This window comes from Heloderma suspectum, chromosome 10 (assembly GCF_057233095.1).
Source record: "Heloderma suspectum isolate Gila_16-S chromosome 10, 16-S_ref, whole genome shotgun sequence".
In the NCBI taxonomy this organism is placed as follows: domain Eukaryota; kingdom Metazoa; phylum Chordata; class Lepidosauria; order Squamata; family Helodermatidae; genus Heloderma; species Heloderma suspectum.
The window spans coordinates 35,491,420-35,518,889 of NC_139467.1; the positions used below are offsets into that span (position 1 = coordinate 35,491,420).

Here is a 27,470-nt window from a genome sequence, read left to right on the forward strand (position 1 = left end):
CGATCTCCACTCCCGTCTTCCATCCCACCCCTCACACAGACACACACACACATATAAACGTTAGTGAGAGCCTGCTTTAGTTTTGCTCATTTCACTGCGCTGTTGGCAGCCTCCTCTGTTCTGAAGCGGACCTCCACGTGTGTGCTCGATCTCCACTCCTGTCTTCCATCCCACCCCTCACACACACACACACACACATACACGTTAGCGAGAGCCTGCTTTAGTTTTGCTCATTTCACTGCGCTGTTGGCAGCCTCCTCTGTTCTGAAGCGGACCTCCACGAATGTGCTCGATCTCCACTCCTGTCTTCCATCCCACCCCTCACACACACACACACATATATACACGTTAGTGAGAGCCTGCTTTAGTTTTGCTCATTTCACTGTGTTGTTGGCAGCCTCCTCTGTTCTGAAGCGGACCTCCACGTGTGTGCTCGATCTCCACTCCGGTCTTCCATCCCACCCCTCACACACACACACACACACACACATATATACACGTTAGTGAGAGCCTGCTTTAGTTTTGCTCATTTCACTGCGCTGTTGGCAGCCTCCTCTGTTCTGAAGCGGACCTCCACATGTGTGCTTGATCTCCACTCCTGTCTTCTATCCCACCCCTCACACACACACACACACACATATATACACGTTAGTGAGAGCCTGCTTTAGTTTTGCTCATTTCACCGCTCTGTTGGCAGCCTCCTCTGTTCTGAAGCGGACCTCCACATGTGTGCTCGATCTCCACTCCTGTCTTCCATCCCACCCCTCACACACACACACACACATATACACGTTAGTGAGAGCCTGCTTTAGTTTTGCTCATTTCACTGCACTGTTGGCAGCCTCCTCTATTCAGAAGCGGACCTCCACGTGTGTGCTCGATCTCCACTCCTGTCTTCCATCCCACCCCTCACACACACACACACACACACACACATATACACGTTAGCGAGAGCCTGCTTTAGTTTTGCTCATTTCACCGCTCTGTTGGCAGCCTCCTCTGTTCTGAAGCGGACCTCCACGTGTGTGCTCGATCTCCACTCCTGTCTTCCATCCCACCCCTCACACACACACACACATATACACGTTAGTGAGAGCCTGCTTTAGTTTTGCTCATTTCACTGCGCTGTTGGCAGCCTCCTCTGTTCTGAAGCGGACCTCCACGTGTGTGCTCGATCTCCACTCCTGTCTTCCATCCCACCCCTCACACACACACATACACGTTAGCGAGAGCCTGCTTTAGTTTTGCTCATTTCACTGCGCTGTTGGCAGCCTCCTCTGTTCTGAAGCGGACCTCCACGTGTGTGCTCGATCTCCACTCCTGTCTTCCATCCCACCCCTCACACACACACACACATATACACGTTAGTGAGAGCCTGCTTTAGTTTTGCTCATTTCACTGCGCTGTTGGCAGCCTCCTCTGTTCTGAAGCGGACCTCCACGTGTGTGCTCGATCTCCACTCCTGTCTTCCATCCCACCCCTCACACACACACACACACACACACATATACACGTTAGTGAGAGCCTGCTTTAGTTTTGCTCATTTCACTGCGCTGTTGGCAGCCTCCTCTGTTCTGAAGCGGACCTCCACGTGTGTGCTCGATCTCCACTCCTGTCTTCCATCCCACCCCTCACACACACACACACACACACACATATACACGTTAGTGAGAGCCTGCTTTAGTTTTGCTCATTTCACTGCGCTGTTGGCAGCCTCCTCTGTTCTGAAGCGGACCTCCACGTGTGTGCTCGATCTCCACTCCTGTCTTCCATCCCACCCCTCACACACACACACACACACACACATATACACATTAGTGAGAGCCTGCTTTAGTTTTGCTCATTTCACTGCGCTGTTGGCAGTCTCCTCTGTTCTGAAGCGGACCTCCACGTGTGTGCTCGATCTCCACTCCCGTCTTCCATCCCTTCCATCCCACCCCTCACACACACACACACACACACACATATATACACGTTAGTGAGAGCCTGCTTTAGTTTTGCTCATTTCACCGCTCTGTTGGCAGCCTCCTCTGTTCTGAAGCGGACCTCCACGTGTGTGCTCGATCTCCATTCCTGTGTTCTATCCCACCCCTCACACACACACACACACATATACACGTTAGTGAGAGCCTGCTTTAGTTTTGCTCATTTCACTGCGCTGTTGGCATCCTCCTCTGTTCTGAAGCGGACCTCCACGTGTGTGCTCGATCTCCACTCCTGTCTTCCATCCCACCCCTCACACACACACACACACACACACACACACGTTAGCGAGAGCCTGCTTTAGTTTTGCTCATTTCACTGCGCTGTTGGCAGCCTCCTCTGTTCTGAAGCGGACCTCCACATGTGTGCTCGATCTCCACTCCTGTCTTCTATCCCACCCCTCACACACACACATATATACACGTTAGTGAGAGCCTGCTTTAGTTTTGCTCATTTCACTGCGCTGTTGGCAGCCTCCTCTGTTCTGAAGCGGACCTCCACGTGTGTGCTCGATCTCCACTCCTGTCTTCCATCCCACCCCTCACACGCACACACACACACACATATACACGTTAGTGAGAGCCTGCTTTAGTTTTGCTCATTTCACTGCGCTGTTGGCAACCTCCTCTGTTCTGAAGCGGACCTCCACGTGTGTGCTCGATCTCCACTCCTGTCTTCCACCCCACCACACACACACACACACACACAAACACACGAACAAGCGCGCGCGAGAGAGAGAGAGAGAGAGAGAGAGAGAGAGAGCCTGCTTTTGTTTTGCTCATTCCACTGCGCTATCGACTGTCGGCAGCCAGCCCCCGGCGTCCTGAAGCGCGCGCGCGCGCCCCCACGTGCTCGCTCGCTCTCTCCCGCCCGCGCACGTTTACCAGGCGTAGCACGTGACCCCGAGCGCCTGCCGAGCCGTGCTCGCGCCTCGCTCACCGGTCATCCCCTCACGCGCTTCTTCTTCTTCTTCTTGTTATGATTGTGCACGCACGCACGCACGCACGCACGCGGAAGCGAGGCCGCCATTGGCCGGGAGCGGCCAATGGGCGCGGCGGCAGAGCGAGGCCGCTGAGGGGAAGGAAATGGCGGCCGTCGCGCTCGGCGGTGCGCGCTTCCTGTCGGTGCTGCTCCTGCTCCTGCGGGAGCCGTCGTCGTCCGCCCCGGCGCCCGCGCGGCGCTACACCCCCGACTGGGCCAGCCTGGACTCGCGGCCGCTGCCCTGCTGGTTCGACGCCGCCAAGGTCGGCGTGTTCGTGCACTGGGGCGTCTTCTCGGTGCCGGCGTGGGGCTCCGAGTGGTTCTGGTGGCACTGGCAGGGCGCTCGCCTGCCCGACTACGAGCTCTTCGTGCGCGCGCGCTTCCCGCCCGGCACCACCTACGCCGACTTCGCGCCCCGCTTCACCGCCAGGGACTTCCAGCCGGAGCAGTGGGCGAGCCTCTTCCAGCAGGCCGGCGCCAGGTCAGCCGCCCCGCCTCGCCTCGCCCGTCCGGCACAGGCGCGAGGGGGGAGGCGCGGCTGCGGCGGCTCCGCGGCGATCTTCAGGGGTGGTATCCAGTGCTAGCCGTAGGTAGAGTGGACTGACTGAAGGGGAGGAGGCTTGAGTGGGACTAGACTGACTGAAGGGAAGGAGGCTTGAGTGGACTAGACTGACTGAAGGGAAGGAGGCTTGAGTGGGACTAGACTGACTGAAGGGAAGGAGGCTTGAGTGGGACTAGACTGACTGAAGGGAAGGAGGCTTGAGTGGGACATGACTGACTGAAGGGAAGGAGGCTTGAGTGGGACTAGACTGACTGAAGGGAAGGAGGCTTGAGTGGGACATGACTGACTGAAGGGAAGGAGGCTTGAGTGGGACTAGACTGACTGAAGGGAAGGAGGCTTGAGTGGGACTGGACTGACTGAAGGGAAGGAGGCTTGAGTGGGACTGGACTGACTGAAGGGAAGGAGGCTTGAGTGGGACTGGACTGACTGAAGGGAAGGAGGCTTGAGTGGGACTGGACTGACTGAAGGGAAGGAGGCTTGAGTGGGACTGGACTGACTGAAGGGAAGGAGGCTTGAGTGGGACTAGACTGACTGAAGGGAAGGAGGCTTGAGTGGGACTAGACTGACTGAAGGGAAGGAGGCTTGAGTGGGACTAGACTGACTGAAGGGAAGGAGGCTTGAGTTGGAGTGGACTAGACTGACTGAAGGGAAGGAGGCTTGAGTGGGACATGACTGACTGAAGGGAAGGAGGCTTGAGTGGGACATGACTGACTGAAGGGAAGGAGGCTTGAGTGGGACTAGACTGACTGAAGGGAAGGAGGCTTGAGTGGGACTAGACTGACTGAAGGGAAGGAGGCTTGAGTGGGACTAGACTGACTGAAGGGAAGGAGGCTTGAGTGGGACATGACTGACTGAAGGGAAGGAGGCTTGAGTGGGACTAGACTGACTGAAGGGAAGGAGGCTTGAGTGGGACTGGACTGACTGAAGGGAAGGAGGCTTGAGTTGGAGTGGACTGGACTGACTGAAGGGAAGGAGGCTTGAGTGGGACTGGACTGACTGAAGGGAAGGAGGCTTGAGTGGGACTGGACTGACTGAAGGGAAGGAGGCTTGAGTGGGACTGGACTGACTGAAGGGAAGGAGGCTTGAGTGGGACTGGACTGACTGAAGGGAAGGAGGCTTGAGTGGGACTGGACTGACTGAAGGGAAGGAGGCTTGAGTGGGACTGGACTGACTGAAGGGAAGGAGGCTTGAGTGGGACTGGACTGACTGAAGGGAAGGAGGCTTGAGTGGGACTGGACTGACTGAAGGGAAGGAGGCTTGAGTGGGACTAGACTGACTGAAGGGAAGGAGGCTTGAGTGGGACTAGACTGACTGAAGGGAAGGAGGCTTGAGTGGGACTAGACTGACTGAAGGGAAGGAGGCTTGAGTGGGACTAGACTGACTGAAGGGAAGGAGGCTTGAGTGGGACTAGACTGACTGAAGGGAAGGAGGCTTGAGTGGGACATGACTGACTGAAGGGAAGGAGGCTTGAGTGGGACATGACTGACTGAAGGGAAGGAGGCTTGAGTGGGACTGGACTGACTGAAGGGAAGGAGGCTTGAGTGGGACTGGACTGACTGAAGGGAAGGAGGCTTGAGTGGGACTGGACTGACTGAAGGGAAGGAGGCTTGAGTGGGACTGGACTGACTGAAGGGAAGGAGGCTTGAGTGGGACTGGACTGACTGAAGGGAAGGAGGCTTGAGTGGGACTAGACTGACTGAAGGGAAGGAGGCTTGAGTGGGACTAGACTGACTGAAGGGAAGGAGGCTTGAGTGGGACTGGACTGACTGAAGGGAAGGAGGCTTGAGTGGGACTGGACTGACTGAAGGGAAGGAGGCTTGAGTGGGACTGGACTGACTGAAGGGAAGGAGGCTTGAGTGGGACTGGACTGACTGAAGGGAAGGAGGCTTGAGTGGGACTGGACTGACTGAAGGGAAGGAGGCTTGAGTGGGACTGGACTGACTGAAGGGAAGGAGGCTTGAGTGGGACTGGACTGACTGAAGGGAAGGAGGCTTGAGTGGGACTGGACTGACTGAAGGGAAGGAGGCTTGAGTGGGACTGGACTGACTGAAGGGAAGGAGGCTTGAGTGGGACTAGACTGACTGAAGGGAAGGAGGCTTGAGTGGGACTAGACTGACTGAAGGGAAGGAGGCTTGAGTGGGACTAGACTGACTGAAGGGAAGGAGGCTTGAGTGGGACTAGACTGACTGACTGAAGGGAAGGAGGCTTGAGTGGGACATGACTGACTGAAGGGAAGGAGGCTTGAGTGGGACTGGACTGACTGAAGGGAAGGAGGCTTGAGTGGGACTGGACTGACTGAAGGGAAGGAGGCTTGAGTGGGACTGGACTGACTGAAGGGAAGGAGGCTTGAGTGGGACTGGACTGACTGAAGGGAAGGAGGCTTGAGTGGGACTGGACTGACTGAAGGGAAGGAGGCTTGAGTGGGACTGGACTGACTGAAGGGAAGGAGGCTTGAGTGGGACATGACTGACTGAAGGGAAGGAGGCTTGAGTGGGACATGACTGACTGAAGGGAAGGAGGCTTGAGTGGGACTAGACTGACTGAAGGGAAGGAGGCTTGAGTGGGACTAGACTGACTGAAGGGAAGGAGGCTTGAGTGGGACTGGACTGACTGAAGGGAAGGAGGCTTGAGTGGGACTGGACTGACTGAAGGGAAGGAGGCTTGAGTGGGACTGGACTGACTGAAGGGAAGGAGGCTTGAGTGGGACTGGACTGACTGAAGGGAAGGAGGCTTGAGTGGGACTGGACTGACTGAAGGGAAGGAGGCTTGAGTGGGACTGGACTGACTGAAGGGAAGGAGGCTTGAGTGGGACTGGACTGACTGAAGGGAAGGAGGCTTGAGTGGGACTGGACTGACTGAAGGGAAGGAGGCTTGAGTGGGACTGGACTGACTGAAGGGAAGGAGGCTTGAGTGGGACTAGACTGACTGAAGGGAAGGAGGCTTGAGTGGGACTAGACTGACTGAAGGGAAGGAGGCTTGAGTGGGACTAGACTGACTGACTGAAGGGAAGGAGGCTTGAGTGGGACTAGACTGACTGAAGGGAAGGAGGCTTGAGTGGGACTAGACTGACTGAAGGGAAGGAGGCTTGAGTGGGACTGGACTGACTGAAGGGAAGGAGGCTTGAGTGGGACTGGACTGACTGAAGGGAAGGAGGCTTGAGTGGGACTGGACTGACTGAAGGGAAGGAGGCTTGAGTGGGACTGGACTGACTGAAGGGAAGGAGGCTTGAGTGGGACTAGACTGACTGAAGGGAAGGAGGCTTGAGTGGGACTGGACTGACTGAAGGGAAGGAGGCTTGAGTGGGACTGGACTGACTGAAGGGAAGGAGGCTTGAGTGGGACTGGACTGACTGAAGGGAAGGAGGCTTGAGTGGGACTGGACTGACTGAAGGGAAGGAGGCTTGAGTTGGAGTGGACTTGACTGACTGAAGGGAAGGAGGCTTGAGTTGGAGTGGACTTGACTGACTGAAGGGAAGGAGGCTTGAGTGGGACTAGACTGACTGAAGGGAAGGAGGCTTGAGTTGGAGTGGACTTGACTGACTGAAGGGAAGGAGGCTTGAGTGGGACTAGACTGACTGAAGGGAAGGAGGCTTGAGTTGGAGTGGACTTGACTGACTGAAGGGAAGGAGGCTTGAGTGGGACTAGACTGACTGAAGGGAAGGAGGCTTGAGTTGGAGTGGACTTGACTGACTGAAGGGAAGGAGGCTTGAGTGGGACATGACTGACTGAAGGGAAGGAGGCTTGAGCGGGACTGGACTGACTGAAGGGAAGGAGGCTTGAGTTGGAGTGGACTTGACTGACTGAAGGGAAGGAGGCTTGAGTGGGACTAGACTGACTGAAGGGAAGGAGGCTTGAGTTGGAGTGGACTTGACTGACTGAAGGGAAGGAGGCTTGAGTGGGACATGACTGACTGAAGGGAAGGAGGCTTGAGTGGGACTAGACTGACTGACTGAAAGGAAGGAGGCTTGAGTTGGAGTGGACTTGACTGACTGAAGGGAAGGAGGCTTGAGTGGGACATGACTGACTGAAGGGAAGGAGGCTTGAGCGGGACTGGACTGACTGAAGGGAAGGAGGCTTGAGTTGGAGTGGACTTGACTGACTGAAGGGAAGGAGGCTTGAGTGGGACTAGACTGACTGAAGGGAAGGAGGCTTGAGTTGGAGTGGACTTGACTGACTGAAGGGAAGGAGGCTTGAGTGGGACTAGACTGACTGAAGGGAAGGAGGCTTGAGTTGGAGTGGACTTGACTGACTGAAGGGAAGGAGGCTTGAGCGGGACTGGACTGACTGAAGGGAAGGAGGCTTGAGTGGGACTAGACTGACTGAAGGGAAGGAGGCTTGAGTTGGAGTGGACTTGACTGACTGAAGGGAAGGAGGCTTGAGTGGGACTAGACTGACTGAAGGGAAGGAGGCTTGAGCGGGACTGGACTGACTGAAGGGAAGGAGGCTTGAGTTGGAGTGGACTTGACTGACTGAAGGGAAGGAGGCTTGAGTGGGACTAGACTGACTGAAGGGAAGGAGGCTTGAGTTGGAGTGGACTTGACTGACTGAAGGGAAGGAGGCTTGAGTGGGACATGACTGACTGAAGGGAAGGAGGCTTGAGTGGGACTAGACTGACTGACTGAAAGGAAGGAGGCTTGAGTTGGAGTGGACTTGACTGACTGAAGGGAAGGAGGCTTGAGTGGGACATGACTGACTGAAGGGAAGGAGGCTAGAGCGGGACTGGACTGACTGAAGGGAAGGAGGCTTGAGTTGGAGTGGACTTGACTGACTGAAGGGAAGGAGGCTTGAGTGGGACTGGACTGACTGAAGGGAAGGAGGCTTGAGTGGGACTAGACTGACTGAAGGGAAGGAGGCTTGAGTGGGACTAGACTGACTGAAGGGAAGGAGGCTTGAGTTGGAGTGGACTAGACTGACTGAAGGGAAGGAGGCTTGAGTGGGACATGACTGACTGAAGGGAAGGAGGCTTGAGTGGGACTAGACTGACTGAAGGGAAGGAGGCTTGAGTGGGACATGACTGACTGAAGGGAAGGAGGCTTGAGTGGGACTAGACTGACTGAAGGGAAGGAGGCTTGAGTTGGAGTGGACTTGACTGACTGAAGGGAAGGAGGCTTGAGTGGGACATGACTGACTGAAGGGAAGGAGGCTTGAGCGGGACTGGACTGACTGAAGGGAAGGAGGCTTGAGCGGGACTAGACTGACTGAAGGGAAGGAGGCTTGAGTGGGACTAGACTGACTGAAGGGAAGGAGGCTTGAGTGGGACTAGACTGACTGAAGGGAAGGAGGCTTGAGTGGGACTAGACTGACTGAAGGGAAGGAGGCTTGAGTGGGACTAGACTGACTGAAGGGAAGGAGGCTTGAGTGGGACTAGACTGACTGAAGGGAAGGAGGCTTGAGTTGGAGTGGACTAGACTGACTGAAGGGAAGGAGGCTTGAGTGGGACTAGACTGACTGAAGGGAAGGAGGCTTGAGTGGGACTAGACTGACTGAAGGGAAGGAGGCTTGAGTGGGACTAGACTGACTGAAGGGAAGGAGGCTTGAGTGGGACTAGACTGACTGAGTGAAGGGAAGGAGGCTTGAGTGGGACTAGACTGACTGACTGAAGGGAAGGAGACTTGAGTAGGACTAGACTGACTGAAGGGAAGGAGGCTTGAGTGGGACTAGACTGACTGAGTGAAGGGAAGGAGGCTTGAGTAGGACTAGACTGACTGACTGAAGGGAAGGAGGCTTGAGTGGGACTAGACTGACTGAAGGGAAGGAGGCTTGAGCGGGACTAGACTGACTGAAGGGAAGGAGGCTTGAGCGGGACTGGACTGACTGAAGGGAAGGAGGCTTGAGCGGGACTAGACTGACTGAAGGGAAGGAGGCTTGAGTGGGACTAGACTGACTGAAGGGAAGGAGGCTTGAGTGGGACTAGACTGACTGAAGGGAAGGAGGCTTGAGTGGGACTAGACTGACTGAAGGGAAGGAGGCTTGAGTGGGACTAGACTGACTGAAGGGAAGGAGGCTTGAGTGGGACTAGACTGACTGAAGGGAAGGAGGCTTGAGTGGGACTAGACTGACTGAAGGGAAGGAGGCTTGAGTGGGACTAGACTGACTGAAGGGAAGGAGGCTTGAGTGGGACTAGACTGACTGAAGGGAAGGAGGCTTGAGTGGGACTAGACTGACTGAGTGAAGGGAAGGAGGCTTGAGTGGGACTAGACTGACTGAGTGAAGGGAAGGAGGCTTGAGTAGGACTAGACTGACTGACTGAAGGGAAGGAGGCTTGAGTAGGACTAGACTGACTGAAGGGAAGGAGGCTTGAGTGGGACTAGACTGACTGAAGGGAAGGAGGCTTGAGTGGGACTAGACTGACTGAAGGGAAGGAGGCTTGAGTGGGACTAGACTGACTGACTGAAAGGAAGGAGGCTTGAGTTGGAGTGGACTTGACTGACTGAAGGGAAGGAGGCTTGAGTGGGACTAGACTGACTGAAGGGAAGGAGGCTTGAGTGGGACATGACTGACTGAAGGGAAGGAGGCTTGAGTGGGACTAGACTGACTGAAGGGAAGGAGGCTTGAGTGGGACTAGACTGACTGAAGGGAAGGAGGCTTGAGTGGGACTAGACTGACTGAAGGGAAGGAGGCTTGAGTTGGAGTGGACTAGACTGACTGAAGGGAAGGAGGCTTGAGTGGGACATGACTGACTGAAGGGAAGGAGGCTTGAGTGGGACTAGACTGACTGAAGGGAAGGAGGCTTGAGTGGGACAAGACTGACTGAAGGGAAGGAGGCTTGAGTGGGACTAGACTGACTGAAGGGAAGGAGGCTTGAGTGGGACTAGACTGACTGAAGGGAAGGAGGCTTGAGTGGGACTAGACTGACTGAAGGGAAGGAGGCTTGAGTGGGACTAGACTGACTGAAGGGAAGGAGGCTTGAGTGGGACTAGACTGACTGAAGGGAAGGAGGCTTGAGTGGGACTAGACTGACTGAAGGGAAGGAGGCTTGAGTGGGACTAGACTGACTGAAGGGAAGGAGGCTTGAGTGGGACTAGACTGACTGAAGGGAAGGAGGCTTGAGTGGGACTAGACTGACTGAAGGGAAGGAGGCTTGAGTGGGACTAGACTGACTGAAGGGAAGGAGGCTTGAGTGGGACTAGACTGACTGACTGAAGGGAAGGAGGCTTGAGTGGGACATGACTGACTGACTGAAGGGAAGGAGGCTTGAGTGGGACATGACTGACTGAAGGGAAGGAGGCTTGAGTGGGACATGACTGACTGAAGGGAAGGAGGCTTGAGTGGGACTAGACTGACTGAAAGGAAGGAGGCTTGAGTTGGAGTGGACTTGACTGACTGAAGGGAAGGAGGCTTGAGTTGGAGTGGACTAGACTGACTGAAGGGAAGGAGGCTTGAGTTGGAGTGGACTAGACTGACTGAAGGGAAGGAGGCTTGAGTGGGACTAGACTGACTGAAGGGAAGGAGGCTTGAGTGGGACTAGACTGACTGACTGAAAGGAAGGAGGCTTGAGTTGGAGTGGACTTGACTGACTGAAGGGAAGGAGGCTTGAGTTGGAGTGGACTTGACTGACTGAAGGGAAGGAGGCTTGAGTTGGAGTGGACTTGACTGACTGAAGGGAAGGAGGCTTGAGTGGGACTAGACTGACTGAAGGGAAGGAGGCTTGAGTGGGACTAGACTGACTGAAGGGAAGGAGGCTTGAGTGGGACTAGACTGACTGAAGGGAAGGAGGCTTGAGTGGGACTAGACTGACTGAAGGGAAGGAGGCTTGAGTGGGACTAGACTGACTGAAGGGAAGGAGGCTTGAGTGGGACTAGACTGACTGACTGAAGGGAAGGAGGCTTGAGTTGGAGTGGACTTGACTGACTGAAGGGAAGGAGGCTTGAGTGGGACTGGACTGGACTGGACTGGACTGACTGAAAGGAAGGAGGCTTGAGTGGGACTGGACTGGACTGGACTGGACTGACTGAAAGGAAGGAGGCTTGAGTGGGACTGGACTGAAGGGAGGGAAGGAGGCTAGAGTGGGAGTGGACTGAAGGGAGGGAAGGAGGCTAGAGTGGGAGTGGACTGGATTGAAAGGAAGGAGGCTTGAGTGGGAGTGGACTGAAGGGAGGGAAGGAGGCTAGAGTGGGAGTGGACTGAAGGGAGGGAAGGAGGCTAGAGTGGGAGTGGACTGGATTGAAAGGAAGGAGGCTTGAGTGGGACTGGACTGGACTGAGAGGAAGGAGGCTTGAGTGGGACTGGACTGGACTGGACTGGACTGGACTGACTGAAAGGAAGGAGGCTTGAGTGGGACTGGACTGGACTGGACTGGACTGACTGAAAGGAAGGAGGCTTGAGTGGGACTGGACTGGACTGGACTGGACTGACTGACTGACTGAAAGGAAGGAGGCTTGAGTGGGACTGGACTGGACTGACTGAAAGGAAGGAGGCTTGAGTGGGACGGGACTGGACTGGACTGGACTGGACTGACTGAAAGGAAGGAGGCTTGAGTGGGACTGGACTGGACTGACTGAAAGGAAGGAGGCTTGAGTGGGACTGGACTGGACTGACTGAAAGGAAGGAGGCTTGAGTGGGACTGGACTGGACTGACTGAAAGGAAGGAGGCTTGAGTGGGACTGGACTGGACTGACTGAAAGGAAGGAGGCTTGAGTGGGACTGGACTGGACTGACTGAAAGGAAGGAGGCTTGAGTGGGAGTGGACTGGACTGACTGAAAGGAAGGAGGCTTGAGTGGGACCGGACTGACTGCAGTGAAGAAGGCTTGAGTTAGCTACGTTGAGACAGCTTTTCTAGACAGGCTGTCAATTCACTGCATCTACTTTTGGTTCTGTTTCCTTTCCTGCTTTTCTGCTACATAACCTCTGGATGCCACTGTGCAGAATAGCGCAAATACACAACGGAGGGGAGTTTTCTTTCACTTCTGCAATTAAATACTGGGTTTTCCTTTCTCTTAGAGAACTCACCGAAAGTGCCCTTTAGACACAGAAGTGAAACTGGAGGTTCATGACATCGTCTAAAGAGCGTGTAAACAACTGGGAGTTGGGAATGACAAATGCACAATAAATGCCTCATGTAGAAAAGCCCTTACATTAGAGTAGTCTCAGTGAAATGAATGAGGTTTGAGTTAGCCAGAACTCATATTCATTTTATTGGGTCTACTTTATGTTGGGCCAACATTGGATACTACCCTTTACATAGCAACGGCTTCCAGTGGGGTAGCGGTGTTAGCCACTTGTAGCAAAACCTTCGAAGAATAATGTCCAAACAACAAAGAGTTTCGTGGCACCTTAAAGTTAACAAATGTATTCTGTCATAAATTTTCGTGGAAATATCCCTTTCATATGGGAGTAGGTGGGAAATATAAACACTTGCCAGAGAGAATTAAAATGCAGAACAGCACCAACAGTAATGATTACCTTAATTGTTGCCATTCACAACCACATTCACAAAGCTTGGTTGAGTTCTTTGTTTTTACTACAAAAGACTAATACAGCTATCCCTCTGGAAAGAGTATTCTGGCACCTTAAAAGACTAATTATGTCTTGTGTGTTTTTAAAAAAAGAAAAGAAAAGTAAAGGTAGCCCTGCTTGTCCATGAGGGGGAAAATCCAAAATCCACAGTTAGACAATACTGTTATTAAGACCAACCAAAATGCCACAAAAATGTGCAAGCATTTGAGTTCTCTGGATTTCTTCATCAGGCTAGATGGTACAAAAACCAGAGGATGGGGGAAGCAGTGGAAAAGTTCCGTATACATACCTGGAAGTTGGGATAACACTCTTTGCATTTGATAAAATGTGGTGCAGTCCACAGAAGCTTAGTCAAAATACATTTTTAGTCTTTAGGGTGTCACAAGGCTGTTGTTTTTACATAGCATTATTATTTAATAGCAGCAGTACTGGTGTGATATTATTTATTTTGTTATTTATTCAGTTTGAGTCATCCTTCAGTTTATGAGTCAGGGCAATATACATAATAGCAAAAACATGACACCAGTATATTACATACCTTTTTATTACATAGTATTATCACAGCTAAAATATAAATGCTGTGTTTGCTATGCCTGACATTATTAATAATTTACCTTATTACTACATAGCATTTACAAATTATAATATAAGAATCATGCTATGTACATTTTGCTCCGTAATACTGGCATATATGGCATAGTAAGTCATTACATATTACATACAGTAATAATGCTGTGTAGAATATATATGTTCAATTGCATTAAAATACTTTTATTGCATGATGTGTATCTCGGGAAAAGGCTGAATAGAAGCATTACCCACAGTGCCTGGTTTGCATATAACGGCATCATTCGGTGGCTAATCATTAAGCCATGATCTGTGCAGCTTGCGAGCCACTTCTGGTTTGCAACAACAACCTACAAATGATTTGTTCTTAGGTTAACTTTGGGTTGTTTAACCCACAAATAACCCAAACAGTCCGGGTCTGGAAGTCCTGCTAACAACCTATGCAGTTGTTGCTGCAAACTGGAAGCAGCTCGTGTGTGACGCATATCTCTGCGAATCGTGGGTTAATTAACGCCCAGTTTGCCACCAAGTGCTGCTGGTGTGGATGGATTACTACATAACATTACAAATTATATTTGAGGACATTTTATGGATGGATTTCACTTTAATTTTCATTAGCCCAAAATGTAGCAGTGATTTCAGATTTACTAATCCAGAGTGGGGATATCATCTTGGCAGCATTTTCTAGAATTTCTCTAACGTTTTAACAAACAAGACAGACCCTTGGTTCAGCCTTCACCAACCTCATCCATGAGAATATTTTGGATGTGTTCCCTTCTGAATCTGTCTTTGGTGCCTACAGATATGTGGTGTTTACCACGAAGCATCATGAAGGCTTCACCAACTGGGGGTCTCCCGTGTCCTGGAACTGGAATTCAGTGGATGTGGGACCCCATCGAGACTTAGTGGCTGAACTGGGGGATGCTCTCAGAAAAAGGTAGCTATGTGAGCTAAATGGTGCGGCGTGGAGGATCATGATGGTGGATGGGGCTAGCCCTCTGATGACTTCTCGACCTATCTAATTCTATGACTTTATTTTCCCCTTTGTTTATTCTTCAGGAATATATACTATGGACTCTACCATTCCCTCTTTGAATGGTTTAATCCACTGTATGTATTGGACAAAAAAAATTGCTTCAAGAGCCAGTTTTTTGTCTCTGAGAAGACTCTGCCAGAGCTTTACGAACTTGTTTTAAGGTAAGAGTGAAAAACTCGCAAACAGCCTAAACTGCAATCCCATGCATACTTGCTCCCTACTAAGCCCCATTGAACAAAATGGGGTTTTCAAGTAAATGCGCAGCACTTGGTGTCTAAAGTGCTTTGCAGAGTTATATAGGCCTCCTTGGCCATGATCCAACACTGTACCACCATGTTCCTGATAGCTAAACTATAGCTTAGCTATTACATCTGAACTAGATCACTATCTGTCGGCCTAAACTACTTCAGAGGGTTGTTATGAGGATCAAATGGAATAACTTGATGTGTACTACCATGAACTTCTTGGAAGAAAGGCAGGATAAAAATGTGATAGATCAGTAATATTTTTCTGACTTCTTGCCTAGTTTTAAAACTCAAAAGAACCAGTTGTTATTGTTCAGTCATTAAGTCGTGTCCAACTCTTCGTGACTCCATGGACCATAGCACGCCAGGCCTTCCTGTCCTCCGCTCTCTCCCAGAGTGTGCTCAAGTTCATATTTATTGCATCGGTGATGCTATCTAGCCATCTCATCCTCTGCCATCCCCGTCTCTTTTTGCCTCCGATCTTTCCCAGCATCAGGGTCTTTTCCAGTGAGTTTTCTCTTCGCATTAGGTGGCCAAAATATTTGAGCTTCAGCTTCAGTATCTGTCCTTCCAATGAGCAGTCAGGGTTGATTTCCTTTAGGATGGACTGATTTGACCTCCTTGCAGTCCAGGGGACTCGTAAGAGTCTTCTCCAGCACCACAGTTCGGAAGCATCTATTCTTCGGCGCTCAGCCTTCCTTATAGTCCAGCTCTCACAGCCATACGTTACTACTGGGAAAACCATTGTTTTGATTATACGAACCTTTGTCACAAGCCTTTTTTTTTTTAAAAAAGCTCTTATTTAGGAACCTGATACAAATTGAACAGCATAATAAAGTACATATTCCATAAAAGGAAGAATAATGTTTGAAAGTTAAATATTCTAGTAATTGACAAATCTGCTTTTGAATACATTTATCTGTTGAGGTTCTTTAACCTTCCTCTAGTACAGAGTGGGCAACTTCTGGCCCTCCAGATGTTTTGGTCTACAACTCCCATCATCCCTCACAATTGGGCTGATAGGAATTGAAGGTCAAACATCTGGAGAGCCACAAGTTGTCCACCCCTGCTATAATAGATGAGCTCAGTCATAAGAGCTTTTGTCCAAATTCAGTTAAAGCAGTCTCATAAAGGAAGTCGTCTGGGAAACTTCCAACATGCTGCAATACATGAGCTAGCTGCAGTTAGCTGGTGGTTAATTCCATTTGATCCCATGTAATGTCCCTAAAGACTGGGTGCTGCCTATGTGCACACAGTGCCTTGGCTGCCCAGGGAGCCAGGCCCAGCATTCTCCAGAGCCAGAGAGGAAGGCTGGGCCTCTTTCGGTGGTAGGTGGCTGAGGTTCTTCAGCATCTTCACATGCATATGCCAAAACAGTTTCAACATTCTCTAGTTTGAAGTTGATGCGGGGGCACAGGTGTGGTGGCGGCAGGTATCTGCCCTGCCATCATTCTGAGGCCTCCATAGCTTAGCATAACTGAGAAGATGATGCCTGCCCCTTCCCCAGCTCCAGGATAGAGAGGAAGATTGCACCAGAGGGCAAGGGTGGCAAGTGGAAATGTGGGCCTTGCTATTTGCCATGCTGGCTTCTGGGAGTTCAGCAGGCCTTTCTGACAGACTTTCAAGCATATTTTACAGGCAAACGGGCTAGAGACCATGTCAGAAATGAGAAGTTGTGGCTTCCCAAAAGCTGAGTTCTGTATACCGTACCTCACTGTGTGCTCTTGTCAAGCTTCAGCACTTTTACGGCCCTGTCAATTTGTCATGTATAAAATGTTACTCTGATGTTCAGAATACTCCACAATTTTTGCAGAAATAATGTAGGTTTCCTATATGCAATCCCAACATTTGGGCCACTACATCACACTTGCACTATAGCTTTTTCTCCCCTTCCGATAGTTTTTAAACAAGTATAACGCATGAGTACACTTAGTGAAGAAAAGTGAAATATAAATTGTTTGTTTTGTTAATATGCTACAGCAACATAAACATGGGGGAAACCCGTCACTAAGGTCTCATCTCAGCAGAAAGACCAATGATTAGGACACAGTTGTACTGCTAAATCTTCTGGTTTTGTTAATCTTCATGTAAGATACAAGCCGGATCTCATTTGGTCTGATGGAGACTGGGAGGCTCCTGATACTTACTGGAACTCGACCTCTTTCCTCGCCTGGCTTTACAACGACAGTCCAGTCAAGGTATTTGAATTTCCTTCAGATTCACTGGCCAATCGGGAGCTTTTCCCCCCTATTTTCTTGCAATTGAGATTAAATAGTTGGGACTGTAAAATTCTTTGTAATGTCCAAAGTGGAACTTCCATCTCTTTCTCAGCCGTCTGCGGTGCGATGCTCAGTTGTTCCTGGCATTGGCTCAGCTTATGCAACTGATGATAGCAGAATGCAGACATTTCACTCTAGGTATTACAGAGAAGTGTGGGAAGCACAGAAGTACAAATCACTTGCTCTTGCTGTCTCCCCACCTAATGTCTGAGACTGTTCTTGGGCCTTGAGTGTGCACTGTGGTAACATCAAAGCCCATGCTGGAAATGGGTAACACCAAGGGCCATGTTGGAAATACAGTGTGAATGGAAGGCCTGCCGTTAACTTGTATATTCTTATGCACGTCATACTTCCCCAAACAGTGAGGAGTCCAGGGGCAGTGCTGAATAGCTATGTTTTCTTTGGCTGAGAGTACTAGAGACTTTTGGGACTAAGTTAGTTGTACTTAGGTACCATTGAAATCAATGTGAAAGTTAGGCTTGACTATGGATCCAGCCAGCACATGGTATCTATGTAATGTCTGTTATTTACAAATAAGCAGGAAAAAAGCAAATAAAATGTCTACAGGCAGATAGCAGAGCTGCTGATCCTGCCTTAGATTCCCAGAGAACAGCTGTTTCATCCAACTCCTGAGGCCGCTCCTAGTTTTAGCTAAATCCAGGTAAAAATTCTCACATTTGTCCCTGCTTCTCTCTAAATTCAAGTTGCAGAACTGGCTCCAAACTATGTTTTATTTGGAGCATTTCAGGCCTACTAGTGAGGAGAGGCCCTGAACCTTTCCCTTTTCAAGCTCGTAAGTATTGCCAAAGGATTGTAACATAAGGCAAAATGGCTTTAATTCTTCCTTGTGGATCTCTCTTCGTAGGACACGGTTGTGGTGAACGATCGATGGGGCGTCAATTGCTCCTGCCACCATGGAGGCTACTATAACTGTCAAGATAAATACAAGCCTGGCATTTTGCCGGCCCACAAGTGGGAGATGTGCGACTCTATTGACCAGAATTCCTGGGGGTATCGAAGCAACATGCAAGTCAGTGAACTCATGGATGAGGCCAGCATCATTCGGGTGAGCACTGTGGTGTGTAAACAAAGACCAAGGACTAGCAGCTCAGCCAAGGCTTGCAAAGAGTTGCCAGGGGGTTGCAGCAACAAGAGAGAGGCTTGAATTGAGCCTTGGGCCTAGCCAGAGTAAGCCACATTCTTTAGGAAACCAACCTGATGGGGAACAGATTACAGATGATCTTGACATTATGCCATTAGCACATTCAGACTTGACTTGACTGAGGGAGCAATCCTACCAGGATAGGCAGCCACCTCCGAACTCGGAGGCGACCACCTATCCAAAGCAGGGCAGGAGAAGCGAGGAGGGGATCATCCCCTCCGCGCTTCAGCTGCTCTGCATTTGCGGCTAGACAGCTGATTTCGGCTGCCTAGCCATGGGAAGGCGGAGTGGGGGAAGCAGCTGCCGGACAACATGTTGGATGTGTCGTACCAGCATTTCCGCCTTCCCTGCCCCGGAATGCTCTGTTTTCGCTGCTCCGCGCTCCTCTTCTGAGCGCGGGGCTGTTCTGAGCTGCCTGTGAGGCAGCGCGGGAGGGAAGAAGGTCGGTTCTCAGGGAACCAACCTCGGAGCGCGTGCTCTGAGGTCGGTTCTTGGAAACCGCCGTATCCTATGGCCATCTAGCTGCTGACTAGCGGCCATAGGATTGCTCCCTGAATGTCTGAAACAATAACCACCCCAAACTGCTGCCTCCTACTACCTCAAATGACTACCGGAAAGAGAGCAAGCCAGGCAAAGCCATGATCATTCATCCTATTGCTGGAACAGCTGAGAATGTCTCTGCCACCTTGCCCAGGGGATGTGTAAGATAAAATGTCCATGAACAGTAATGAATTTCCTATGCTGGAAGGTAATGAACAGGAGAGGCATCACCACCACACCTGCTGGGATTGGCTGTTTCCTCCTCCTTTTGGCTTATATTAAAAACCCAACTGAATCTTTAAAATTATTTATAAATGTTAGAAGTGTCAACACAAGTGTGCAGGATATTTATATGTTTGATAAAGTCCATTTGCAAATGATCATTGGAATCAATTTATTGAAGTTACTGCGAAGACAGCAGGGCACATATTACAATGTGAGCCCTCCTACTATATTGTTAAATATTGAGGTAGAGTAGTTTGGAGTTGCAAATCAGATAATTTGCCTTTTGGTAGCAGCAGAAATAGTTTGAGTTTAGTATTAGAAACCTACTCGTCTCCCCCCCTTCAGTCAAAGTCTGATTCCAACCCATTAAAAAAGGAATGTGTTTTATCTAATTTAGGGGGAAATTGTCCTCTTTTGTTAAGTATAAGAATTTGCATTATAAGGGTATAATACTGGAGAATCATTATTTGTAATTCGTTTTTCTTTTTAAAAAGCGTTTGTAATGGACGTACTGTTTTCTCCTCAAATATAATGTCTATTTGATTTGTTCCTCTAGTCCTTAAACTCATTTGTTTACCCTCATGGCGCTAGAGTCCATCTGAGCTCTCAGGCCAACAAAACAAAAGTCTAAATTTCAAAACTAGACTTGACCTAAACGTTGTGGCAAAATTCCTAGTTATAGAAGCAGGTAAGCAGAAGAACAACATTGTGAGCTTATGGAATTTCCTTCACTGAAATCTGTCAAGGAAAAGGTAAGCAGGTGCCTGTGTAGGTTGTCTAGAGCAGCCTTCCCCAACCAGATGCCCTCCAGACATGTTGGACTAAAACTCCCATCATGTGGTGGCTATACTGGCTGGGGATGATAGGGAATGCTGTTATAGAGTATCCTTCCTCAGTGTAAGGGGCTGGACTAGATAAGCCATACGTACTGATGGTTTTCATGTTTCTCTTTAGGAATGTTTTTTTCCCTCCTGACATAAAGCACTTTCATGTTCTGTCCCTGCCTTCACCACAGGAACTTGTGCAGACTGTGAGTTATGGAGGAAACTATCTTCTCAATGTGGGGCCCACTAAAGAAGGGGTGATCGCTCCAATCTTCCAAGAGAGGCTCCTGGCGCTTGGGTCGTGGCTGAGCATTAATGGGGAGGCCATTTATGAATCGAAGCCGTGGAGGGTACAAAAGGAGAATTGCACAGAGAGCACCTGGTATGGTAAAACTAATCCAGATGGGTGGCTCCTTCTTGGAGATGGGGGCAGGTAGCCTCTAATATTAAGTGTAGATGTGGTGTTACTTGAATAGGAGCAGGGGGAGGCATCAGTATGACTGGGACTACGAAAATATGCTTTAAGTTCCAAGTGAATTTCCAAATATATTTGGTCTTAATGAGACTAGTGTTCTGGAGCCCCTTTAGAAATTGGCATATTTATGCAAAATTCCTTTTGTAGCATCTTGTGCAAATTCAGCAAAGGCAAGTACGAAAAAACTTCCAGTTAACATCTCATTTAAGCTGTAATTACCTAGATATTATTTTCCCCAAGGTGGTGGGAAAGTGGAATCTTTCTTTCAGAAAAGCAGGATGTGCTACAACACTTTAAAAGAAATTGAAGTATAAGGCAGTGGTAGGCAGACTTGAGGCTTGCAGGATCTTTTTTTTTCCTAACACTCCAAAATCTGCCAACCAGAGCCTGGTGCAAAATACATACACTTAGAACTAAAGAATTCTGAGCTACATGTAGAACTCAAGAATTAGTTTTGAGTAGCAGAATTGAAAGGAGCTTGCAGGCTTTCCAAACAAAGTTCACTCCAGGTTACCCCAAGCTTTCTTCATTTCAGCAGTATAATTTAGGAAGGTCAGTTTGTTGCTGCTATTATTAAATCATTGGGAGCTGGATGTCCTTGCTGATCTGCTGGAAATCACCCAGAGATCTACCAAAACATCTAGATCTACCTTCTGCTCACCCTTGGCATAAGGGACTTCACCATAGCAAAGGACAGATTATTGTTAGTTAGGTGTAAAAATATTTGTTTGTACACTAGAGCTGTCTTTAGTCATTCAGTATACAAAGCCCATGGAGGTTTGAGGTCCAAATTAATCATTTTCTTATTGACTTGGGCTACTTATTGAGAAGGCTTGGACTAAATTATGGCATCTGAAACTGTCTTGTTTGCCTTTATTTTATTTTAAAGGTAATTCAACCTTGAATTGAAGGCTTTTATATTAGTATTGTATTTCTTTAAAGGATTTATAGTGGGCTTTCCACCAGTGATCCAAGGAAGTTTATAATGCTAGGCCAGCTGTGAGGTGGTGGTAAGTTAAATCTTCAGTAAAGGAAGGGATGAGAGAATACCTATTCTGAAAGTCATGAAGGATTAGAGAACATTTTAAAAAATATCCATGCAAAGGAAACGAATGGAAAGTTTTGCACAGGCCACTGCCAGTCCCATCACCATGTAGCTGACGGCAGCAGTTGGAAAAACAAGGACGGATTATAATGCAATGTTTGCTTTTACAAGGTGTGTGTAAGGATAAACGTTGAGGCTTTCATCACTCATGGCTGAGCAGACCCAGTGTGTGAGAAAAGCCAAGAGCTCTATAGACTGGCCTTCAGCTGTGCCCAGCATAGCACGTGAAAGTGTGGTGCTCCCTCAAAAGATGGATGCTTTGTCTCTGCTTCAGTATTTTCATACAGCTGTTCACAACTCAAGTGTTTTGCCTTGTATTCTCCCAGGTACACTTCAAAGGGAGCAACTGTCTATGCTATTTTCTTGACCTGGCCAGAAGACAGCATGCTGATACTTTCATCACCTGTCACCACTGCAAGCATTCAAGTAAGGAGAGGGAAACATAAGTAGTTTTGGAAATGATCTGCCTTAGGACCTGGTGACCTTTGAGAAATCCTGACAGTCCTAATTTTATTTTATTTTTTTAAACCTTATTCCCATTTTTCCCCACAAAGAAATTAAAAGCTGCTCACAACAGTAAATTATATCACAGTAAAACCAAATCCTCAAAATGCATTAAACCCATCATAAAAAATCCTAATTTCGTTTTTCAAAATTCCAAACTCAACAGAAACAGCAGCTCATAAAAGCCCCCTAAAATTCCAGCTGAAGACACAAAAGGAAAATAGCTTTAAACAGATGCCTGAAAGTTTAAAAGTGGTAGAGCTTAGCAAATCTCAATTAGGAGGTCATTCCACAGGGTGGCTTCCACCAGCAAACAAGGCCCTACTTCTTGCTACCCTTCTGGGTCTCTGATAGCTGAGGAACCTAGAGCAGGGACTCATCTGTGAAGTGGAATATGTGGGTAGGAACACATGGAAGAAGACTATCCTTAAGGTACCCAGGTCCCAAGTTACTTAGGGCTTTAAACCCTTAGCCTCTTTTCATCATCCGCTTTTCCACAAAAAGTGCCCAAAGCAGCGAACAGAACAGCAATACAACAACAAAAAAGCATACCAATACATCATTACAAGCATAAACGTTTCATTCACTAATACTAACATAATATTTCAAATTAATTACAAAATAAGCAAAATCAAATATTACAACACAGTATCAATTATTTTCAGTAGTGTGTAAACCAGAGCTCAATAAACTAAATTTTCCTATGCATTAAGGCTTTAATAAACACAATGAACTGCAACAGCAGTTAAGAGAATAACAACCAGGAAAACAAAGTTAAGAGACTAGCAACCAGATTTCTTAGAGCTTGCAGCAGCTGATCCCTCCCATGGTCCGCTCTCTCATGCTGGTGCAGTTCTCAGGGCTCCAACCGAGTCAAGGGTGGTGGTGTTTAGTATCTTCATCTGTGCTCTGGATGTTTTTGCTGTTTCTGGAGGGCCTGCGGTGGAAGAATATATTTTATGTCTCTGGTAGAAACTTGAATAACCTGTGGGCAGTATTTGCCAGCAGTTAATGTCATGGTCAGCAAGTGAACATATGAAACTACCTTAGAAGGGCCATCATAGTTGGGTACTTGCCAAACTATTCCTATAATAGACCAAGAGCACAATCCTATGGTGATTGACGTCAGCCTCTGAACTCGGAAGCTGACACCTATCCAATGCAGAGTGGCTAGAGCATGGAGGGAATCCTTTCCTCTGTGCTCTGGCTGCCCTGCATTTTCAGGTAGCCACGGGATTTCACACATCTAGCTGGGGACATTGGAATGGGAGGCTGCGTGGCACATAGGAAGTCTCGTAAAGAGGCTTCCACGGTCTCCCCAGGAACACACCCTTTTCATCCTCTCCACACTCAATTTCCAAGCGCAGAGACTGGCAAGAACCGTGCTGCCTACGAGGCAGTAGGGGAGGGGGGAGCAAGTTTTCTGGGAACCAAGCTCAGTTCCCAGAAACCAAAAAGTTCTGTGGCCCTGTAGACATTGCCTAGTAGCCATAGGATTGCTCTCTAAGTTGCTGTTGATAAACAGTCTGAGAATGGAATTCACATCTTTAAACATTTCTCCATGAGAATGTTGTTTGGTTCCTCTTGCATCCTATGGATATGGTCTACCCTCTGCTCTGTAATAACCTTTACTGCTCCATTTTCTGACATACAGTCAAGCTATACAGTTGGGTTATGTCCTCTCCTTTGGAAGGAAGCAGGTGTAGTTTTGTACTCATTGGCATCGAAAGGAGGGGGTAGGCTTTTCTAAGCATTAAAAAAGTTCAAAATTTGTCTTCCTTTGTATTTTCCTAACTGCAACCATTTTGTAAAAGTTGATTTGTAAATTGATTTGTAAAATCAATCATGCGCAAGTTGCTGTTAACCGTAGTACCATCCACACTGATGACCTGAGAGAACTCTAACCCTTCTCTGTTAAGCAGAGGATGTTTCTGAAATTACCATGCTTTGTCCTGGGCAATGCTCCTGCCCTAGTCCTGATTGGTTTGAAAACAGTGAGTTGTTTGAAACAACTGGTAGGCTTCAAGCAGTGGCATCGGAGAACATAAACTCTCACCAGTCAGCACATGGCCCAGCTAGAATTGTGGCTGCTAAAACTTGTGCAATCACAGCATACAGTACTGGCCAGGTTGTGAGCCCCTTGGGTGGTCCCATATGCTCCTTCAGGCTATCATATGGTGACCATTGTCTGTATTAACCAGCTTAGTATCTTAGAATGTGTTTTGTATAAAGCAGTAGATCACCAGCTTTTGTTTCCTCTTCCTTTTAGGTGACTATGCTGGGGTTCTCTGAACCTTTGAAGTGGCAGATATTACCAGACAAAGGACTGCAGATCGTGCTGCCGTTGACAACTCCTTCCCTTCTCCCTCTGCAGCATGGCTGGACTCTCAAGCTAGTTGGAGTAGAATGATGGTGAAGCTGGAGGGGAACCGAGGAATTCTTGTTACATTTTCATTCTCTCTTAAAGATGGAAATGTTGATGCTGCAGTAATTAGTGGCATGAACAGATTTGGAATGGGATGGGCCTAAATGACAGGATCTGCAGTTAAATGAAAACTTTGCACTTTATCAATCCTCAGCTTTTACATTTTAATAGGGAAGGACTGAAGAATGGACATCCTCCTAGCAGGATTTAACTTTCCTGATACACATGTCCAAAACTCTGCTGTAATATGTTAAACATCACTTACATGGAATGAGAACAGTCTACGTTGACTTCTCAGGGAAATATCTTAGGCTGTTTTGAGTTTCAATGAGTGGGACAAAACTTGAATACAAAATAGCAGCTAGACTCAGTTGAAGTGGAGCAAGTCTCCATTACAATTTCTTTTCAGCAGCCAGCTCAGGGTGCACATCTGCTTGGGCATAGGAGGCACCCATGCCTAAGCACTTTCTTGTACGTGCTTCAGGTGGTTATAACCTTGAAAGTTTCCACAAAGTTTTTTTCGCTTGAGATAGAATGGAGCAGCCTTGAAGCTGAGCTCACAAACAAGCAAGGTTGGATGGCAAAGCGAGCACAGAATTGACTAGTTGCTGGTCACAAGCCATTAATACACCACAGTTGTGGGGCAATAGGAAATCAAGTGCCAGGCTTTCTCAATTGTTGTGGTAACTTGAGGGGAACAAAAACAACATTGTTCTTGGAAAGCGTTGAAGTTATGACATGAACATCATGTTTTCAGGATTCTGACATTATGCAAGCTTGCTTGTTGGACAAGGTGAACGAGAGCCCAAATAAAACAGGAGCAGGACACTCTTGGAATGAGTGTCTAGGACTAGATTTGCATCCAGCGAAAGTTACATATATCTATAAAAAATACCTGTATGGGTCCCACCTAAATAGCATACAGAGCTGGTCCTCTTGCCTTTGTTATGCATTCATACCTTCAAATGAGGAATGTTATCTTGAAGGATCCAGGTAATTAATATTGTTGCACTAGGTTCCTTAAGCTATACATTTCAGCCTGCCTTCTGTATATTTCCATAGGCATGACCATGTCAGAATGGAAACATTCCCTGTGAGCTCCTCATCTGTCATCCAGTTTTCCTTAGCTCCCTTTATAACATAAAGCATAAAAAATGAAGCTCTTGTGCTCCAAAAGTGGAAGCTAACCATGCAAGTGGGGCACACATGACTCCTTGCTTTGAGAACAAATGGTTTCTGAGCACAAAATATTTCTGGCTGGGAGGTCCAAAATAATGGCCCCAAACACATCCCTTAAAGATTGAGCAGGGCTAGACCTGAATACAAGGCATGAGGTTTCTGCCTGAAATGATGACCCTGCAAGGGGTCCGTAGCAGTGGATTACTTGGCATGTGGAATGATGTCATCCTCAGCTTAGCCACTGGACTATGGAGAAAGGGGATTAAGAAATGCAGTTGACCTGTCCAGGGTGTGTAAGGATTGTCTCGCAGTCATTTAGCGGTTATGGCAAGTAATTTCCCCTTTGTTCCGCTCCAATCAAATGGCCCATCATACCAGTGGTGGCATGAGGCAAGGCGAGGAATGAGAAATTCAGAGGATGGATTGTAGCTCTATTTCAGAAAGGAACACTTTCTGTACAGCTTGGCATGTAAATCTGATACTGAATTATTTTTTAAAACAGCTAGATTGAACCATCTGATGTGTGATTCTGCAGTGTATCAATCACAGTGCCTTTTCTCGGGGTTTTCATATGAGTTCAAATAATCAGTTTTTCAAAAAAATAAACATTGGAATTAAAATGAACACATTGCATTGATCTTAATACAAGGCATATCAACAAATGAGTAGTGGAAACAAAATGGGTAGGAGCGGGGCAAGATCTATTTGTAGGCAACCATTAGTAATTAGGACTGGGCTGATAGCATACTGTGGTAATCAACATATTTGAAATGCTCAAAGTGCTTCACAACTGTTACCTCAACAATTCAGAACCCTTAATCTAGCCCAGTGTGATTATCCCTGTAGTGTTTATTTACTCAATTTATAGCCTGCCATGATAGCCATGATAGTGCGGTCACTGAACTTGAGCCGGACATCCTAGAGAGTGAAGTCAAGTGGGCCTTAGGAAGCATTACTAACAACAAAGCTAGCGGAGATGACAGTATTCCAGCTGAGCTATTTAAAATCCTAAAAGATGATGCTGTTAAAGTGCTGCACTCAATATGCCAACAAATTTGGAACACTCAACAGTGGCCACAAGACTGGAAAAGGTCAGTTTACGTTCCAATTCCAAAGAAGGGCAATGCCGAAGAGTGTTCAAACTACCGCACAATTGCGTTCATTTCACATGCCAGCAAGGTGATGCTCAAAATCCTACAAGCTAGGCTTCAGCAGTGTGCGAACCGAGAACTACCGGAAGTACAAGCTGGGTTTCGAAGAGGCAGAGGAACTAGAGATCAAATCGCCAACATTCGCTGGATCATGGAGAAAGCAAGAGAATTCCAGAAAAACGTCTATTTCTGCTTCATTGACTACGCTAAAGCCTTTGATTGTGTGGATCACAACAAACTGTGGCAAATTCTTAAAGTGATGGGAGTACCAGACCACCTTACCTGTCTCCTGAGAAACCTGTACGAGGGTCAAGAAGCAACAGTAAGAACCAGACATGGAACAACCGAGTGGTTCAAAATTGGGAAAGGAGTACAACAAGGCTGCATATTGTCACCCTGCTTATTTAACTTAACTTAAACTGGACTGCAAGGAGGTCAAATCAGTCCATCCTAAAGGAAATCAACCCTGAGTGCTCATTGGAAGGACAGATGCTGAAGCTGAAATATTTTGGCCACCTAATGTGAAGAGAAAACTCTGGAAAAGACCCTGATGCTGGGAAAGACTGAAGGCAAAAGGAGAAGGGGACGGCAGAGGATGAGATGGCTAGATAGCATCACCAATGCAATGAATATGAACTTGAGCACACTCCAGGAGAGAGCACAGGACAGGAAGGCCTGGTGTCCATGGGGTCACGAAGAGTCAGACACGACTGAAGGACTGAACAACAATATAGCCTGCTTATATACAAAATATTCTAGGTGGTGTACAAA

General features: G+C 48.3%; 1 protein-coding gene across 1 annotated transcript; it reads left to right on the forward strand.

The window, feature by feature from the left end:
* Positions 1-3,042: 3,042 nt before the first annotated feature.
* FUCA1 (alpha-L-fucosidase 1) lies at positions 3,043-26,175 on the forward strand. The gene is made up of 8 exons (XM_084815933.1): positions 3,043-3,445; positions 14,352-14,486; positions 14,609-14,746; positions 16,923-17,028; positions 17,975-18,175; positions 20,052-20,242; positions 21,767-21,866; positions 24,214-26,175. The coding sequence occupies exons 1-8, from the start codon at positions 3,069-3,071 to the stop codon at positions 24,352-24,354; spliced, it is 1,389 nt and encodes a 462-aa protein (XP_084672059.1). The 5' UTR covers positions 3,043-3,068; the 3' UTR covers positions 24,355-26,175.
* The last annotated feature ends 1,295 nt before the right edge of the window (positions 26,176-27,470 follow it).

What these genes read in the sequence shown, in the direction of transcription:
- FUCA1 (XM_084815933.1), top strand. Translation starts at nt 3,069, where the DNA reads ATGGCGGCCGTCGCGCTCGGCGGTGCGCGCTTCCTGTCGGTGCTGCTC. An exon ending in CTTTACGAACTTGTTTTAAG is followed by an intron (nt 14,747 to 16,922) that starts GTAAGAGTGAAA and finishes TCTTCATGTAAG; the next exon opens with ATACAAGCCGGATCTCATTT. An exon ending in ACAACGACAGTCCAGTCAAG is followed by an intron (nt 17,029 to 17,974) that starts GTATTTGAATTT and finishes CTCTCTTCGTAG; the next exon opens with GACACGGTTGTGGTGAACGA.